The 17,161-nt window shown below is 49.4% G+C and overlaps 1 protein-coding gene across 2 annotated transcripts in view; it reads left to right on the top strand.

Annotated features, from left to right (window-relative positions):
* Positions 1–17,161, top strand: part of LOC124234310 (protein FAM3B-like) — a 38,385-nt gene that overhangs the window by 6,678 nt on the left and 14,546 nt on the right. For both annotated transcript variants that reach the window (XM_046651623.1, XM_046651622.1), the window contains exons 2-3: positions 286–429; positions 9,411–9,534. In XM_046651623.1, coding sequence (XP_046507579.1) covers positions 286–429; positions 9,411–9,534 — 268 coding nt within the window. The remainder of the gene's footprint in view (positions 1–285; positions 430–9,410; positions 9,535–17,161) is intronic.

Below are 17,161 nucleotides of genomic sequence, written 5' to 3'. Positions count from 1 at the left end.
TATTCCAATCTCGGTTGTATTATCTGCCACTGTCTAGCTTAAATGCCAGTCTTAGCAAAGCCAACCAAGTCCTCGTGGTTCGGTTAAAGCAGACCTGGCCCTCAGCTGCCCACAGCCTCCAGGGAGTAATTTCTCTCCAGAGCATCCTGCTGATGCTGGTGCACGAATGCCTGATGCAGTCGGCCGGGGCAGGCCCAGGAGTGGGTCCGGGGAGGCTGGGGGGGGGGGGGGCTGCCTGATAGCGCCTGACCTTGGGCGCCCATCGTCTGTCTTGTCTGTCCCCAGGCACTTTGAAGGCAGTCTTCCTCTTTTTCGCCTCCATGTGCGCCTGGTACTCCGGGTACCTGCTGGCAGAGCTCATTCCAGACGTATCCCTGTCCAGTGCTGTTTACAGCATCCGGAGCATTGGTGAGAGGCCTGTCCTCAGAGGTGAGCACGGGTTGTGTCAAACCAGCAATTCTGCAGCTCGGCTGCAGCGGGAGAAGTGAGCGCTGGCCTTGGCTCTGCCTGGACTGGCCGTTTTACGTTGAGGAGGAGGAGGAGGAGGAAGGGGGGAGGAGGGGGAGGAGGTTTATCAGTCCTTTAGTTCCCACACCATTCCAAGATAGGTACCCTTGCTCACCCTGGTGCGAGACCCCAAGGCAAATCATGATGTGAGGAAAACGAACAAAGAAACTTGACACAAGAGGTTGTGTTAAATAAAAATATGCTTTTGGAATACAACTCAAATTGGGAATGAAGTGAAATTACAAAATATCTGGTGTAAAAATTACATTGGAAAACATGTGGAATGCTAAAGTAATGATCTGTATCCCTTTTCAAAATCTCATGGTAAATAGATATGCTGGTATCTTTTTAATAAATTATACAAAGTTAATTTGCACAAATATAAAGAACTGGATATCCTTCCTTTTCAAATTTAATTACCTTTTATGGCCAAAAAAAAAAAGAGCTTTCTAGGAATTGACTATGACTGAGGTGTTTTTACTTTTCATAAGGTTTTCACAGTGGATCTTGCAATCAGATAGGCTTATTGCATACAGGCCGTGGATGGGACCCAGTGCTGCAGGGGTGTCCCCACATGTGGAGGGCGTGGGAGATGCCCTCAAAGGGCTTCCTCTCTCGTTTTCTGGATTTTTACACAAAATGTGAAGTCTGTCCCGGACACCAGCTTGCCTCTCCGAGCTGCGTCTGATGCCAGTCTTTTTACAAGGGCTCATAAATGTAATTTCCAGTTCCCACCAGCGCGGCCAGGGCTGAAGCTGTCAAGTTAATGGAGTCCTAACGTTGGTGGGAGAGGTGTGGCAAGGGTGGCTAGGCAGCCGCTGCATCCTGGCTCTTGCTGGCTTGGAACCTCCACTTTGGAGGGATGCATGGCTGCCTGGGGGTCTGGCAGGCTCTGAGTTGGGGGTTGAGCCCAGTGACTGGCAGGTTAGTGTTCCTGTGGCTGATAGGTTATAAAAGGGACTACATCATCCGTAGGGCCACACTGGCTTTGCGGCAAGACTTATTTCGCACTGTTATCAGCGGTGTGACTGGGGGGGCTCCCCAGGGAACGGCCTCCGTGTGGACACAGGTGGCCCTTGTCCAGGCACATGCACAGTCCCTTGGCGCCCCTCCTGGGCTCCTCCAGACCCCTGCAGCCCTCTTGGGCCTGCTGAACAGGCAGGAGGGGTTGGGATTGCCCCTGCTGGACGAGGTTCCAGGGCTGGATTCAGTCCTGCAGTCAGCAGGGGCCGTGGAATGTTCCAGTCCTCGGGGCTCTGCAGGGGCCCTCTGACGCTCCCCTAGAGTATGTTTGTTCTCAGTGTCCCCAGCCCCTGGTCCACATGAGGGCAGTGACTGGCACATCTTGGGGGGAAGCTGGAGCAAAGGAAGGAGCACGTTGAGATGTGAGGTCAGTGTCGGGCTGGCACTGAGAGAAGAGGAAACCGAGGCACAGAGTGCTCCACCCCGTGGCCGAGGCGGCCCACTGAGACCCCCAAGCTGGGACACCTACTGCAGTGCTGCATCCTGCCCCCTGGGGCTTTCACTCTTCTAATCCATGATTTGCTTTTCCCACTGCATTGTCTCTTCTTTCACAATGACCTATCTCCCAGCACAGCTGGAGGGCTTCCATCCAGCTCTGGATTTCCCGAGGCGGGTTCATGTCCCGCAAGTTCGGGCTCTCCTGGGTTCACGCCATCTATACCCTGGACGTTGCCTCCTGCCCCTCCTCCGAGGTTTTGAATCTGAGCTGGTCAGCAAGTGCCCTGGGTCACGCTGGTTTCTCGACAGGGCCTCTCCCTTCCTCCTCAGGATCTTCAGAGCAGCTCCCCGGGCTCTGTCCCCTCTCTGCCTTCCCTCTGCCTCGTATTTCGTGGGTGGCTCAAGTCCCATGCTCAGCCCATCTACTTTATGAAGACTGCTCTCCTGGAAAGGCCTGAAGCACAGCCTGGCTCCTCCTGCCCTCCAGGGCTCAGCCTCCTGGTGTGTCCGCTCCCCAGAGCCTTTCCTCCCCTCCCCGCCTCCTCCCCGCCTCTCCGCCCCTGTCTGTCTGTCCGTCTCCTGGTCCCTGCCCCATTCGAACCTCTGGTCGCATGATGGAGTTAACATGCCCTGTTATCCCTGCACTGGCCCAGGCCTCCCTTATTTTATTTATCTCTTCTGTTTCATTCCCACTTCCCACCCCAATTTCCCCCACCCCTCTGAGGTGTTCAGTGAGACCTCTCTGTTTGAATACCTCATTGCAGAATGGGCTGCTCCATTCCGGGTATGGCGTGTGTATTCTGGCTTAGGTGACAGACCGCATTCTGTTTCCTTGTTGTCACTTAGTGCCACGCCGAGGACCTGTCTGCTGTGGGCACCTCTCCTCCCAGGCTGCTCGCTGCTGTGTCGGGCCTAGGGTGTGACTCCTCCTAGTGTCCCTTCTGGATTGCCTCCAGCTGGTCACCGCACAGATGCTGTGGCAGGGAACGTCCCACACAGTCACCCTGGACCTGGGTGAAACTGTCTTTTGCATTTATAACCCAGGAGTGGAACTGTTAGACCATGGGGTCCACATCAGCATGATCTAAGTCATGCCCGACGCATTTCCAGAAGGGCCTGTCTACACTCCCACCAGCAGCACGTGGGGCTCCTGTCCCCGACACCCTCACCAACACTTGCATGATCCAGCTTTGTGATTTTGCCAGTCTGACGGGTATAAACTGCTGTGACGAGCATTTCTCAGGTTACTGATGAATTTGAGAACACCAAGTCACACTTGAGGCTCTTATTTCTCTGTGATGGGCAGGACAAGGAACAAGGAACAGCTTAGGGAAGGAACCCAGACTCATCGGAACTTCTATACGGCTTGATCCCCAGCAGCCCCCTCGGGCGGCCGGGGCGCCCTTGTGAAAAGGCTCTGAACTGGTGGGCGAGTGGCCTGTACCAGGCAGGCGGCGACCGAGAACACAGTGCTGTGTCACTGTTTTTAGGCCTTTGTCTCAGGCCCCCTCTTCTGTAAGCGGCTTGTTCGTACCTTGCCCATTTTCTGTCTGTGTTTCTCGCTTTCGTGTTGATTTCCAGCGAGTTTCTCATACATATTGAGCTATTAGTGCCTGTTTCCTTCATAGCACATATCATAGTCTGTAATGATCTTCTTTGACTTACTTCTGTCTCTCCTATTCGTATGCAAGCTGTTCGATTCACTGCTGTCCCTGTCGAGTGGAGGATAGTATCTGGCGTTTAATGCATATTTGTGTAGTAAGAATTTGTGAATGAGTAAAGAAAGGAATCTAGTTTGGAAGCAATATATACGGACCGCAGACACAGCTTACCACACTGGGCTATAAAGGAGAATAACTCGAAAGAGAGCCCTGTTGAATTCAGCTTCCATATACTTCCGATATAAAGTTGTTCAATCATTGTCTTAGAAAGTCTTGTCAGACGAAACTAAACCAAACCAATCAGCTGCATTAACCCACCTGCCTGGGCTCTCAGCCAAGATGAAATGAACTGACAGCCGTCCAGTGACTGCTGTTGAGGGAATACTGATGGGAGAGCCAGGAAAACGAATTTTTAATTCTAATCCTGCCATTACCTAACTGTTAAGGCCTGTGAGTTGTTCCTCATCTAAAAATGAAGGAACGGGGCTAGCCCGGTGGCGCAGCGGTTTAGTGCGCAAGTTCTGCTTCGGCGGCCCGGGGTTCACTGGTTCGGATCCCGGGTGCAGACATGGCACTGCTTGGCAAAAGCCATGCTGTGGCAGGCGTCCCACATATAAAGTAGAGGAAGATGGGCACGGGTGTTAGCTCAGGGCCAGGCTTCCTCAGCAAAAAGAGGAGGATTGGCAGCAGTTAGCTCAGGGCTAATCTTCCTCAAAAGAAAAATTAATTAATTTAAAAAATTTTAAAAAATAAAAATGAAGGAGCGTTGTAGATGACATCTCTATCTAAGGCTCTTTCCAATTCTGAAATAAATCCTACCTGCTACGTTGCCGTGTCCTCTGAAATTCAGCTCTACTCAGTAAAAATGCCGTATCACAGGTTTAAACACTTCACATGGTCCACATCTCAGTGTCCCCACGTGGAGGGCGTAGGAGCAACATGCTACTTGCATCTGGGGGGGCACAGGAACAAAGCCCCAGTGAAGGTGACCCAGCGCTGCATCCACATAGTCTGTCCCAAATGGCCACCCGCCCACTCCACGCTGTGCCAGGAGTTCAGCATCTTTTCACGTTGGCCTCGCTGGGCCCAGTGAACCAGCGCACTGACCATCTGTTGCCCTGGCCTCACCACACTCAGGCGCCCGGTAAATCACTGTCGCTGATTAGCAGAGAGACGAGCTTGCTGTCTGCCTTCCGCTCTTTATTTTTGTGGGCTAGACTTTAAGTGCATGCACAGCCGTAAAGTGACTTAACATAGATGAAAGGCCGTCAGCAAACAGGTAGCCATCCTTCTTGTTTGCCTGGTATACACTCCAAGATCATATTTCTGAAGTCATTGTCTTCATTTAAAGGGATGAATGAGATTATCATTCCCAAGTCAGGAGGTATTTAAGAAAGACAGATTCCTGGACCCAGCTCGGGGAAATTACAAAAATCTCTGGGTCCAGAGTGGAGTCTAAGAACCTGTATTTGTTTTAACTGATGTAAGGACCAGACAGGCCAACTTTGCTCAGTAGGGGAATAACATCTAAGACAGAAATTCCCAGCAGAGGCCCACTGTGTCGGGAGTGATGTTGCCAAGGAGGGCATTCCGTCTCTTAAGCTAACGGATTCTGCAGGAGACACACGAGCGGGACACTGACTGGCAGGGCCTCAGCGTCAGCGTATCCATGTGAACGTTACCTTTCGATTTTTTGGGAAGGAATTTCAGAAAAGAGCACTGAGGACCTAGATGTGGCCCTCTGTGACCGTGATGGGAGAAGAGGCAGGACTGGAAAAAACTCCCTCTTCTCAGGAGTCACATCTGCCTCTCCGTGTCCCCCCCGAATAAGGAAGACGATCTTCTGCCTTCGTTCACAGAGCGACATTTTGTGCTTCTAGGAAATGGATGGAAGGTTAAGAAAGCCTTAAAAAAAGGGCCATACAAGTTGCCCAACCTTTGCCGGGCACTGCAAGAAAGCATAAATATCCATTTCCATGCCACCCTTGGGCCCTAGAGTCACATTCTCCGTGGAGAATCTGATGAAAATCAAACGCCTCCCTTGTAGAAAACGTGCCTGCTCGTATCCACGTGAACAGTGCCCGCGCTTTGCAGGGACCTTGGGTTCAAAGCTCTGCCCTCGGCGGGCAGGGAGCCTCGCTCCAGGCAAAGCACAGGGTCCTGCGTCCAGCGCACCCCGGCACCCAGGGGAGCTGGCCGCCACGTGGGCAGCAAGGCCCTTGCCTGGCGACCTGCCCATTGTTCTGTTGACCCCACGGCAGGAGGAGGGCGGTGGGGAGGCATCCGTATGAGACCCCCAGAAATGGGACAGCCGTTCTGAGAGGCTCCGGTGTCAGGCCTTTGGGGTCAGAGGGCAGGAGAGAGAGGCAGGTGGAGTCTTTTCCTGGACGGTGCTTGCTCGGCTGGACTGGCCACCCTGTCCCTGTGCCAGAGTCCCAGCCCACTTTGTCCCATGTCGTCCCTCTATCTCTTCCAGCTCTGCTCTCATAGAGAACGCCCGGCCCCCTCTCCTGCCCGGAGTCCCAGCTCCCGCTTTCCCTTGTCTGCTCTCAGTTTGGGGTCTGCTGCCCCTGCCTCGGGCACTGTCATGGGAGGCGTGGTGGCGCCTGGGTGCTCTTTGGGGTCGTTACTTGGGCTCACAATGCCTATTGGAGCCGGTGCCAAAGAAAGAAGGGGAGGGAATGAGAATGGGGGGGCGGGGTGGAAGCCGGGGTTCCCACTCCCACAGGTGCAGCCTCACAGGGGCCTTTTTAAAAAAAAATTTTAGTAAATCTGGAAGTTCACCTAGAAACCATTCACTGCTATTTTTACAGTGAAAAACATATTTTAAGTCAGAACTGTGATTTGGTATGTTTGCAGGCACACCCTTAGCTGAATCGTGCAAACACTGATGACTTTATGAATCTTTCCAACATTTTTGCAAAGAAGTGCTCTAGCCTCAGGCCTGGTACCCTCTCCTCCATCACTCAGAGGTGTAATTTCTGACTTAGGGCGAGCTTTGCTCTGCTTTCTGAGCCGTCTGGGAGCTCACTGAGCAGACCCTGAGGTTGCACAGCAGGTGGTCGGCTTGCCAGTTGGTGGCAGGAAATGGGAGGGCGGGGTGTTTATACCGGGTCGGTCGGTCGTCGCTCCTCAGGGTTCAGCTTCAAGAGCAGCGTGGTGGATGCTCTGCGGTGGCTGGGAATCTTTCTCCGGCTCGTTTGCAGTGTCAACAGACCATGTTTGCCTGCTTCTGATTTTCCAGCTGGCTTTAAAACAGAGCAAAATACCTGTCCCGGTTTCCCTCCCTAGTCCTCTGTTGTTCTGTCTCCAAACTTCCGTGTCCCGTGGGGCTCGGAGATCCCTGGGGTCCTCGGGGTCCTCGTGGCCCTGTCTCTGAAGATCCGCTGGCGCCGGGGCTGTGTTAGACCGTCTAGCTCTGCAAACGTCGCGGCACGGCTGTCGGGCGCGGCACCCTCAGCGAGGGCCTAGGTCCTTCGCATCGTCTAGCTGAGAAGATCCCGGAGCCGGCACACTGCTGCCGGGGCGTGACGATGGCAAAGGGACCTGGAAACAGCATCCTCCTCGGAGAGCAGAGGGCCGGCTCAGTGAGTCTCAGGCCAGTTGTGCTGAGAACAGCAGGGTCCACAGGAAGTGAGCAACGCAACGCCGTGTGCTGGTTCAGGGAAAGGGGTCGCCCGCGTTAAGGGAAAGGCGGGCAAGAGGAAGGATGAGTGTGGACCCCACTCTAGAGCGTTCTCTCTAGATTGAGTATAGTCCGTTCAGGACGTCTGCAAAGCCGGGAAGCGGGGCACGCCTACTTTAAACAGGATGTAAGTTACATTTGCAAATACTATGCTCACTGTGGTTTTGGGTAAATGACCTCTAAATTTAAAGTAATGAGCACTATTGTTAAATTTTTTTAAATTAAAATTAATACACCGTAGTGTCCAAAAGTCTAGAAACACTGGAAAGATACTGTATTTATAACACTTTTCATGTCATTGGTTGGATCTCTTGCTTTAAATTTAGGTTTCTGGAAATGGAGAAAAAGCATATTGAGTATGTTATTTGAAAATGTAAGTAACGTAGCATACCATGTAAATGTGTTTAGTCTGTATTTTCCAGCTTTGCAGATGCTCTCTGTGTGCATAGAAAAGTCTAGAGGGAAATATGCTGAAAGCTGAAACAGTGAAGATTCTTCAGAGTGAAAACATGTGGGATTTTTTTTCCTTCTTTTTGCTTTTCTATTACTTTTGATTTTTTTCTGCAGAAATTAAATCAGGCAAGATAAAATCTCATGGTCCTTTCTTATTTAAAAGACGAGGGCTCAGTCTGCTGGAGTAGGTGCAGATTTCTGCCCGACCAGCCGGGGGGCCAGATGTCCGCGTGTTTGTTCCGCAAACATTGGTAGGGCAGCCGTGTGCGGGCACCTGGTGTGGTGCTGGAGGTGCAGTGAAAAGCAAACAGCCAGCAGCCTGGCCCTTGGGGAGAATTTTTTAAAGAAGGAAACATTAGGATATTAGAAAGTGATGAGAGCTAAGAAAAAGAGGATAAACCAGGGCAGGTGGGCAGCTCGGGTGGGCAGCGATGGGGATGGGGCCGGTGGGGAGGAGGAAGATGTGGAGGGGATGAGTAAGCGCGATGTCGGGGTGCACCCTCCCTGAGGAACTCTGCTTTCTCCTCCCGGGCACCGAGGGCAGGGCTCACGCCCACATCCCTGTGGTCACCAGGAAGTCTGCCCGTCCAGCTCATCTGCCTGTCCAGCTCAGCTCGCAGTGACCGTGCTTGTCTGCAACCTGACTCTCCCCAGCAGGGCCTTCCAGAGCGGGGCTGTTTGCCTTCCTCGTGGTATCTCATCTCACGCATGTTTTGCCACTTGACTGGCTATCCTCCGTAGCCCTGTGTCCCAAATCGGAGAAGCACGGTAATCCATAAATCGGAGCCACATCCCCAGTCAAACTGGAGGAGTGAGAGCACTTTCTAAATGTTTTTCTGGGGATCAGGATTTAAATGCGAACCGAGCACAGCATGATAGGTTCTGTGGGCTAGGACAGGCAGCCACACCTGTGATGTGAGCCGGGAGACGCACCCGGTAGTGAGGGCAGCACAGCATCCCTCAGTGGGAGTGCATGGTGGGCATCCAGGGCCGGCGGGCTCCTCAGGCAGGTCCCCAGTTCTCCCTGGTTGCTGACCCTTGTGAAATGGGGGTGCTGGGCAGACATCTCCAGGGCTGGCCAGTACTGACATCATAGCACCCCAGGCAGGAGATCTCAGTGCCTCAGGCTCAAGGGGAAGGAGAGGCGTCAGCCAAGGCCAGAGTGGGTGTCAGATGAATTTGTGTGTCAGGGTATGTAAATGCAGAAGCTGGGTAGATGCCCCGTAGATGGCTATTTCTTCATTCACCAGCACTCTCTCACCTAAGTAATCTTTCTTTGATTGTAATACAAAATACACATTGCCTGCCAAGAGTGGCAGGTAGACGGCCAGCCAAGGAGCAGGTTCCCAACCCTTTTGAAATTGTTATGCCTACTCAACATGTCCCCATCCCCCACCTCTGCCTTTTGCATATTTGTGATTTTAAGACAAAAGCAGATTACATTGACTTTGTGGCTTTAGAGGAATTTCCGATGCTCCTAATGAAAGTTGGCCACCCCTTCCCCACTCCAGTTTTTCCCCTGCTCCCCTGGGACTTGCCTGTGTGAAGTCCTGGGATAGAATGGCTGCCATTCATGGTCAAGGAGTGAATTTCTCTGATAAATACTTGCATAATGCTAACTCTCACATTCTTGTTCCTTACAGCCCCAGCCCCTAAAAGGCAAAAATGTGACATCTGGACCTCGTGCCCCCCGAACACCTATGCCTACCGGTTACTCAGTGGGGGTGGCAGGGACAAGTATGCCAAGATCTGCTTTGAGGATGAGCTGTAAGTACCAGTGTGGAAAAAGAAAACATAGCTGTCCCACCTGATTCTCCCCCTTCTCTGAGGCTGACCACGCAGCAAGGCTGCCCCCCACCCCCTGGGAGAGAAGGGTATGGCCTTGACCTCAGGCAAAAGCTGAGAGCATCCTTGTGGAACTGAGAATGCCATGCCGTGTTCGTTGAGGGGACGTGGGTTGTCTTCTATGGCTTTATGTGTCCCCGTGTTGAACTTTCATTGACAGCACGTGGAGCAAACTTTAGTTTATATTTGGTACTCTTTGGAATATGTGGCCTAGCCCTTCAAAGTCATGGAAACACCAAAATTCAGCAGACGGTTTTTCTTCCACTTTGCTTTATGGTCCTCACCCTCGTGGGTTAAAGCAGGTGTGGCTTCTCTTTGCAGCCCCGCCTCCATTTAGCTTGTCTCAGGTTCCCCTTTACTCCTTACCCCCGGTAGCCTACGTAAATCCTGGCGCTCGGAGCGGGTCCGAGTGTAGGGTGGTCCTTTGCTAGGGTGACCATACCAAACTAGTGTAGCCTTGGTGTCTTAGACGACAGAAATTTACTGTCTCGCAGTCTGGAGGCTGGAAGTCCAAGATCCAGGTGTGGGCAGGTGAGCGCTGGTTCCGTCTGAGGCTGTGGGGACAGTCTGTCCCATCCTCTCGTTGGCTTGTAGATGGCCGCCTTCTCCCTGTGTCTTCACATCGCCTTCCCTCCGTGTGGGTGTCTGTGTCCAGATTCCCCCTTTTAAAAAGGACACCAGGTATATTGGGTTAGGGGTCACTCCAAAGACCTCATTTGACTTATCACCTCTTTGGAGGTTCTATCGCCAAATGAGGTCGCATTTGGAGGTACTAGGGGTTAGGATTGCAACGTTTGAGTTTTGAGGGAACACAGTGCCATCCATGACACCCAGCTTAAGGAAGCTTAGGCGATTAAATAATGACTACAGATGAGGGAGAATGGGGCTCTTCCTACGCTGAGGAGGACGTCATTCCGGATTATCCCAGCCCTTTCTCCAAAGCTGGCACACCCTCCTTTTTGCTGTTGGTCCATCTGTTGCCCACAGCACTTGGCACTTGCTGCATTTCCCTCCCTCCGTCTTTCAGTTCATTTGTCTCTGTATGTACCATGTTCTCCCAAGGAGCGTGCAGCACACCTGGGGCGTGAGCTGTGTCGCGTTCAGCTTCACACACCTTACACGATCTCAGCGTATCCCCTGTTCAGTATTTGAGACTTGAGTAGGAATAAGGCCCTCTTCTCTCAGCCAGGAGGTTATTGATAAACGTCATTCACCGACGAACTCCCCAGTGTAGGACGCTCAATGGGGGACAATGACAGTGTACATGTGGCTCTTGCCCTTAAGGAGCTATGTCACCGCTCAGGGTTCTCTACCTCCACTCCATGGACATTTTGGACCAATGATTCTGTGCTGTGGGCACCGCCCTGTCCGTTGTAGGTTGAGCAGCATCTCTGGCCTCCACTCACTAGATGCCGTAGACATCCCCTCCTGTTGTGACAACACACATGTTCTCCCCAGACATTGCCACATGTCTCCTTGAAAACGGGGCAGGATCCCGTGGTAAAGTAGAGGAGGGAAGCCCTGGGAGGGAGTGGGGACAGTGGGATGGGGTCTCTCATCCAGAATCATATCGCTAGACGGAAGTGGTTCCAAGTCAGATCCCAGAGCCCAGGCTTTCCCCTCTGCACCGGGCCCGGAGCCTTCTGCCGACCACGGTGTAAGAGCAACAGCAGCATCCCTGCCTACTACAACCGACTCCCTCCTGTCTTCACTTCATGTGACTCCCTGTGAGGTAGGCACTGCTATTATCCCCACGATACAGACGAGGAAACTGAGGCACAGAGAGGTTCAATAACGTTCCCCTCATCACACAGCTGGTTAATGGCAGAGCCAGGAGTCCACCCTGGCGGACACAGAACATGCTGGGTTGACCGACTTGAATCCCGTGGTCTAGAGGAACTAACTGTATGGAGACGTTGTACCCAAATGTAGCTGGCCGGCTTTCACTCCGTCCTCTAGATGTTTTTGAGAATACAGGGCAGCATGAAGCAGGGTAATCTCAAATAAAACAAGTTAAAAGGAACAGCGGAATAAACACAGCCGGATGCCTGAGAAGAGACTCTGGTTTAGCATCCTGTTTTCTTGTCACCAACTCATGCAGCAAAACCAGCTGGGTTGCAGAGATCTCATTGTCTGATAAAATAGCCAGGTTTGTGTAGAAAGACAAGTGGTTTTCTTGTCTCATTCGTGGGTTTCCTGGGTGCCTGCGGACGTCACCACCCGGGACAGCCTCCTCCAGCTCTCGGGGGCTCCTTGCTTCCACGTCTCCAAATAGCAGGCTTCTGTCACCACGTCTTGGTTTCCCATTTAGGCATGAACTGCTGACTCGCCACTCAGTAGGTGAGGGGTCTTGCATCACCACCCAATTCCTGTCCTCTTTCCTTACTGTTGTCCTGATTGAGTCATTATACTGTCATTTTGGTTGGATCGAAATCTAGCATTTACATTACTGTGACTGTCAAAAGAAATTTCAGAGGGTTTTCCTGGATATGAATATTTTATTGAGTGAGAAACAAACAGCCTGACAACAAGGAGACTTTCAAACCAAAGGCAGTTAGGGAGCGGGGCTCCCAGTAGTTACAGCTCAGTTTACGAAGCAGGAATCAGTAAGGGATTTCTATCGTGATTTGTGACTAGAAACTTACGTTTCTTCCCATTTCATAAGCTTACTTGCCTTATGCTTCCTTGCATAAGCTTAGCTGCAAGGTCGCACTGACGTGAAGGGTGCTTCCTTTTTGTTTTTCCAGTTATTTTATTGAGGTCACAATGATTTATAACATTGTGTAATTTCAGGTGTACATTATTATTTATCAATTTCTGTACAGACTGCATCGTAGTCTAATTTTTACCTGTCACCAAACAAATGTGCCCCTTTACCCCTTCCCCACTATTAACCACCAATCTGTTCTCTTTATCCCTGTGTTTATCTTCCACATGTGAGTGAAATCATGTGGTGTTTGTCTTTCTCTGTCTGGCTTATTTCGCTTAGCACAATACCCTCAAGGTCCATCCATGTTGTTGCAAATGGGACGATTTTGTCTTTTTATGGCTGAGTAGTATTCCATTGTATATAGCTATATACCACATCTCCTTTATCCAGTCATCAGTCTATGAGCACTTGGGTTGCTTCCATGTCTTGGCTATTGTGAATAGTGCTGCAGTGAACATAGGGGTGCATGGGTCTCTTTGGACTGTTGATTTCAAGTTCTTTGGATAAATACCCAGTAGTGGGATGGCTGGGTTATATGGTACTCCTATTTTTAATTTTTTGAGAAATCTCCATACTGTTTTCTATAGTGCCTGCACCAGTTTGCATTCCCACCAGCAGTGCGTGAAGGTTCCCTTTTCTCCACATCCTCTCCAACGTTTGTTATTTTTTGTCTTGGTAACTATAGCCATTCTGACAGGTGTAAGGTGCTATCTCATTGTAGTTTTGATTTGCATTTCCCTAATAATTAGTAATTTTGAACATCTTTTCATGTGTCTATTGCCCACCAGCAGTGTTTAAGCGTGGTAACCATGAGAATGTGCTTCTCAGGTCTCCAGTTGCAGGGAGTTCATTGACCAAGGGTTCCAGATAGTAAGACCCTCGTCTCAGTTGGGCTGAGTCGGAAGGATGCTTATAGCAGTATCGGCCCCCGCTCAGGATCTCACTCCTCCAGGGAGGGCTGTGTACCTTAGGGTGGCTCCCGCCTGGCGGGCTGAGAAACTCTGCTGCTCCTGAAGTTGGCTTTTTTCCTCTCCAGAAGGACTTTCTGCCTCTTCCGCCTTAGTCAGGACTGTCCCTTGTTGTGGGGTTTTTTTTTTATCCAGTTTTCAGTTTTCTATCTAGGGTAGTTTTTCCAAAAATAGTTGTAACCTGGTTGTGTTCATGGGAGGAGATGAGTTCAGTCTGCCTACACTGCCATCTTGAAAAGATCCTCGGACCAAGAGTTCCAGCTGCTGCATTCTGAAGTCCATAGCCTGTTTGCCTGAGGCCATGCTTCCCATGGGCTGCTCCTAGCCAGGGACTGAGCACCGTTAAAGAAAAAAATATTCATGCCACTTGTTGAATATGCTAAGGCAGGCTTTATTCAAGGGGGGCCATGGCAATAGCTGTAGGCCCATTGTCGTGGGGTCTTGCAGTTGGGGAGAGAGATGGGGTTCAATACAGCATGAGCAAGTGGGAGTTTGTAGACGAGGAGCGGGGTGGGGCTCAGTGGATAGAAAATTACTAAGTGGAAACATCAGGGGTGAGGTGGAGGGATTCTGGCTAAACCAACCTAACAGGATTCTTGCTAACAGCAGAACAGAGTATCAGATGTCACCTGGAGGATGGTGGAGGATGAGGAACCTGATCAGATATGGAGGGTGATCAAATATCAAAGGGGAGGGCTCCTAGTTAAACTGACTTAGCAGAATTCTTGCCAAAATTAGACAATGCAGAGATAAACACAGAAGTCAAAAAGTCAGGCCTAGTTGAAAAAGAGGCTGAGTAGAGTTTAGTGAAGGAGACAATCCTCCTCAGCACAGAGGGACACCAGGCAGGGCCATTCTTGGGAGACACAGGCTCTGCTGATGGCTGCCTTGGGTTCCAGGTTGCCCCAGTGGCCTTGCTGTACCCTCCTGAGACTGAACGGCAGCCCAGGCACGTCCACCCAAGCTTCTCCCTCTCCTTCTCAGAGAGTCAGACTCGCATCATGGTCTGACAGCTCTCCTGGCTTAACCCAGCTCCCTCCCATCTTGTGTTGTAGGCGTTTCCCCTAATAAAATGTCTCATGCACTTAATCCTGTTCTGGTGGCTGCTTCTCAGAGGACTCAGGTTAACACGACAAGAATGACTGTTTCCCCACAGTCTGTCCAAAACAGCAGTTGACCTTTGCCATTCTGTTGATCTTTGCCATTTTGAGTGATGACAATTGGAGTCTCAGACCAGATTTTCACTTTTATTGCTCTTGCTATAAGTGAATTGAGGATCTTTTCATGGTAAGAGCCTTTGTATTTACTGTCTGTGAACTATCTGTTCTATCTCTTGCCCATTTTTATTTCTGTCATTGGCCTTTTTATTGATTTATAAGATTCCTTATATATTAAGGTAGTTAGCCCTTTTGCATTATAAAAATTTTCTCTGTATTTGGTCTTTTCATTTATTAAAATGGTATTTTTAAATATGCTTATGCCTTAGTTAATATATGACTTTTAACAAAGCAAAGAAAATGCACACCATAGAGCAAAAGGAAAAAATTTAAAAAGCAACAAAAACAGCCCAAGGATGACAGTGTCACAAAGAGCAAATATACGTCATGTAGTAGTCAGTGGCCTGAAAACTGCCAATTAAAGGAAAACAACTCTCAGATTGGATCACAGCACATAAATCCTAAATTATGCTGTATATAGAAAGCACATCCATACGAGAAGACTGAGGGCACACGGCAAACCATCCCTGAAAACTGGGGAGACGGGCAGATTGACAGAATCACAGCTTACCTGGAGCAGAAACGCCAGGCGGAGCCAGGACAGGTCGGAATCCTTCAAGGAGAATTGGCTCATTGCTGGAGACCGGGCTTGGGCTAGCTCGAGAGGTCTGAACTCCTGGAGCCTGAGCCTTGACAGAGCCCCTACACTTTCCTGATTTTTTTCCTTCAGGAGCCCCACCAGGCTCTCAGAGTGAAGATCAGAGAGAAATGCCTTGTGCTTCTGGCAGGGGGAAGGGAGAAGTAACCGTTCTGAAATATGACCACAGCGTTCTGTTCTTAACCAGGCCCTGCCTTCAAGGGAAAGTGTTCTGCCAGAGTCTAACCAATGTGGGTTTTACCAGAGACTTAACTGGGAGGGGAGAGACTCCCCAACTGCAGCCCCTTCTAGCCTTCCTGTCTTACGTAAGGGGTAAAAGAGAAAGCATGACCACTTGTGAAGGCCACAGGCCAGGGGCTCAGGCTCTCCACAGCCTGAGACCTAATCATAGGACTCAGTAGTAGTTGGAATAGGAATATATATATAGTATAATAGGAAGTAGCAGACTACTTCCCCTTCCCCCGTCCTACCACCACATAATTAAGGCTCCTGTGAAATAACGGGGTTACAGCTGACAAGAACTGCAAGGCTAAACCCAATTTTAAAGGGTCTCTCGGGATATCCAGGACCTAGGGGAGAAATTTTAGCCTTTAACACCTACAGCTACAGCAGATAGCAAATACAGCCTGACTCCCAGCCAGATGACCATGGAGCCTCACACTAAGATCTGTGTACCTCAGTTCCTTTTACCTGATGTCCCATGGCTGGCTTTCAACAAAACAACAAGGCACACCAGAGGTAAAAAACACAGTTTGAAGGCACGGGGCAAGCTTCAGAACTTGACTCAAATATGGCAGAGAGTTTGCAATTAGCAGACCAGGAATTTGAAACAGCTCTGATTCATATGCTAAGAGCTCTAGTCAAAAAAGTGGACCAAATACAAGAACAGATGAGTAACGTGAGCAGAGAGGTGGAAACTCTAAGAAAGAATCGAAAGGAAATGGTGGAGATTGAGAACACTGTAAGAGAAGTGGGAACACCTTCAATGGGCTCATCGATAGACTAGACATAAGCAGGGAAAGAACCAGCGGGCTTGGCTTAATTCTTTTCTCTTACACTGAAAATCTTGGTTCCTAGTACCATCATGTTCGCTTTCAAATTACAGCATCAACATAGCTACTGAGTGAACCTACAAATTTCCTTCCAGTTCTTTCTGTCTTTAAAAATATTCCATTATTAAACAATCCAAATACTGCGACCGAAGCCATGTGAAATCATTTCTTCTATAGTTGTGTTACATATTTGATGCGCAGTTGGATTTATTTCAGTTTGTTTTAAATTCTAGGGTTTGTTTTGTTTTTCTTTGGATTTTATTTAATTTTTTAATACATTTACATGGTTCAAAAATCAACATTATGTGTACAAAATAAAATCATACTCAAAGAAATCTCCCTGATACCCTCCGCTTTGTTCTCCTCACCCCCTTTTCCCATCTTCATTAATTTTTTATTAATTTCTGATTTATGCTTCCAGTGTTTATTTTTTGGTCAAAAATAAGCAAATTGGATGTGTGTGTATATATATTATATGTGTAATATATATATAATTAATACATCCTTGTCTAGGTGTTTTATATATACGTATATATATGTGAGTATATTTATGCATATGTGTGAGAGAGAAATATATATATATCTCCTTTCTTGTATAAAAGGCTGCAACCTTTATACACAGTTCTGCACTTTGCTATTTTCCCTTACCAGTATAATAGAGGTCACCACATATCAATACATAGAGATTGTCCTCATTCCTTTTTATGGGTGCATAGTATTCTATGGCTTGGATGTATCATAGTTTATTCCATCAGGTCTACACTGATAGATGTTTTTACTGTTTGAAATATTTTGGTCTTACAAATACTACTGCAATGAATAACCTTGTGAAGATGTTGTTTGTAATGAATTATAATAAGGCAAATACTTGTGAACCACCATCCAGGCTAAGAAATAGACTATCACTAACGCTCCACAGGCCTTCTGCGTCCCCCTTCCCAAAT

Source organism: Equus quagga, unplaced genomic scaffold (assembly GCF_021613505.1).
Source record: "Equus quagga isolate Etosha38 unplaced genomic scaffold, UCLA_HA_Equagga_1.0 73442_RagTag, whole genome shotgun sequence".
NCBI lineage: Eukaryota > Metazoa > Chordata > Mammalia > Perissodactyla > Equidae > Equus > Equus quagga.
Note: the sequence above shows the minus strand (reverse complement) of the source record. Positions and strands in the feature narration are given on the sequence as shown.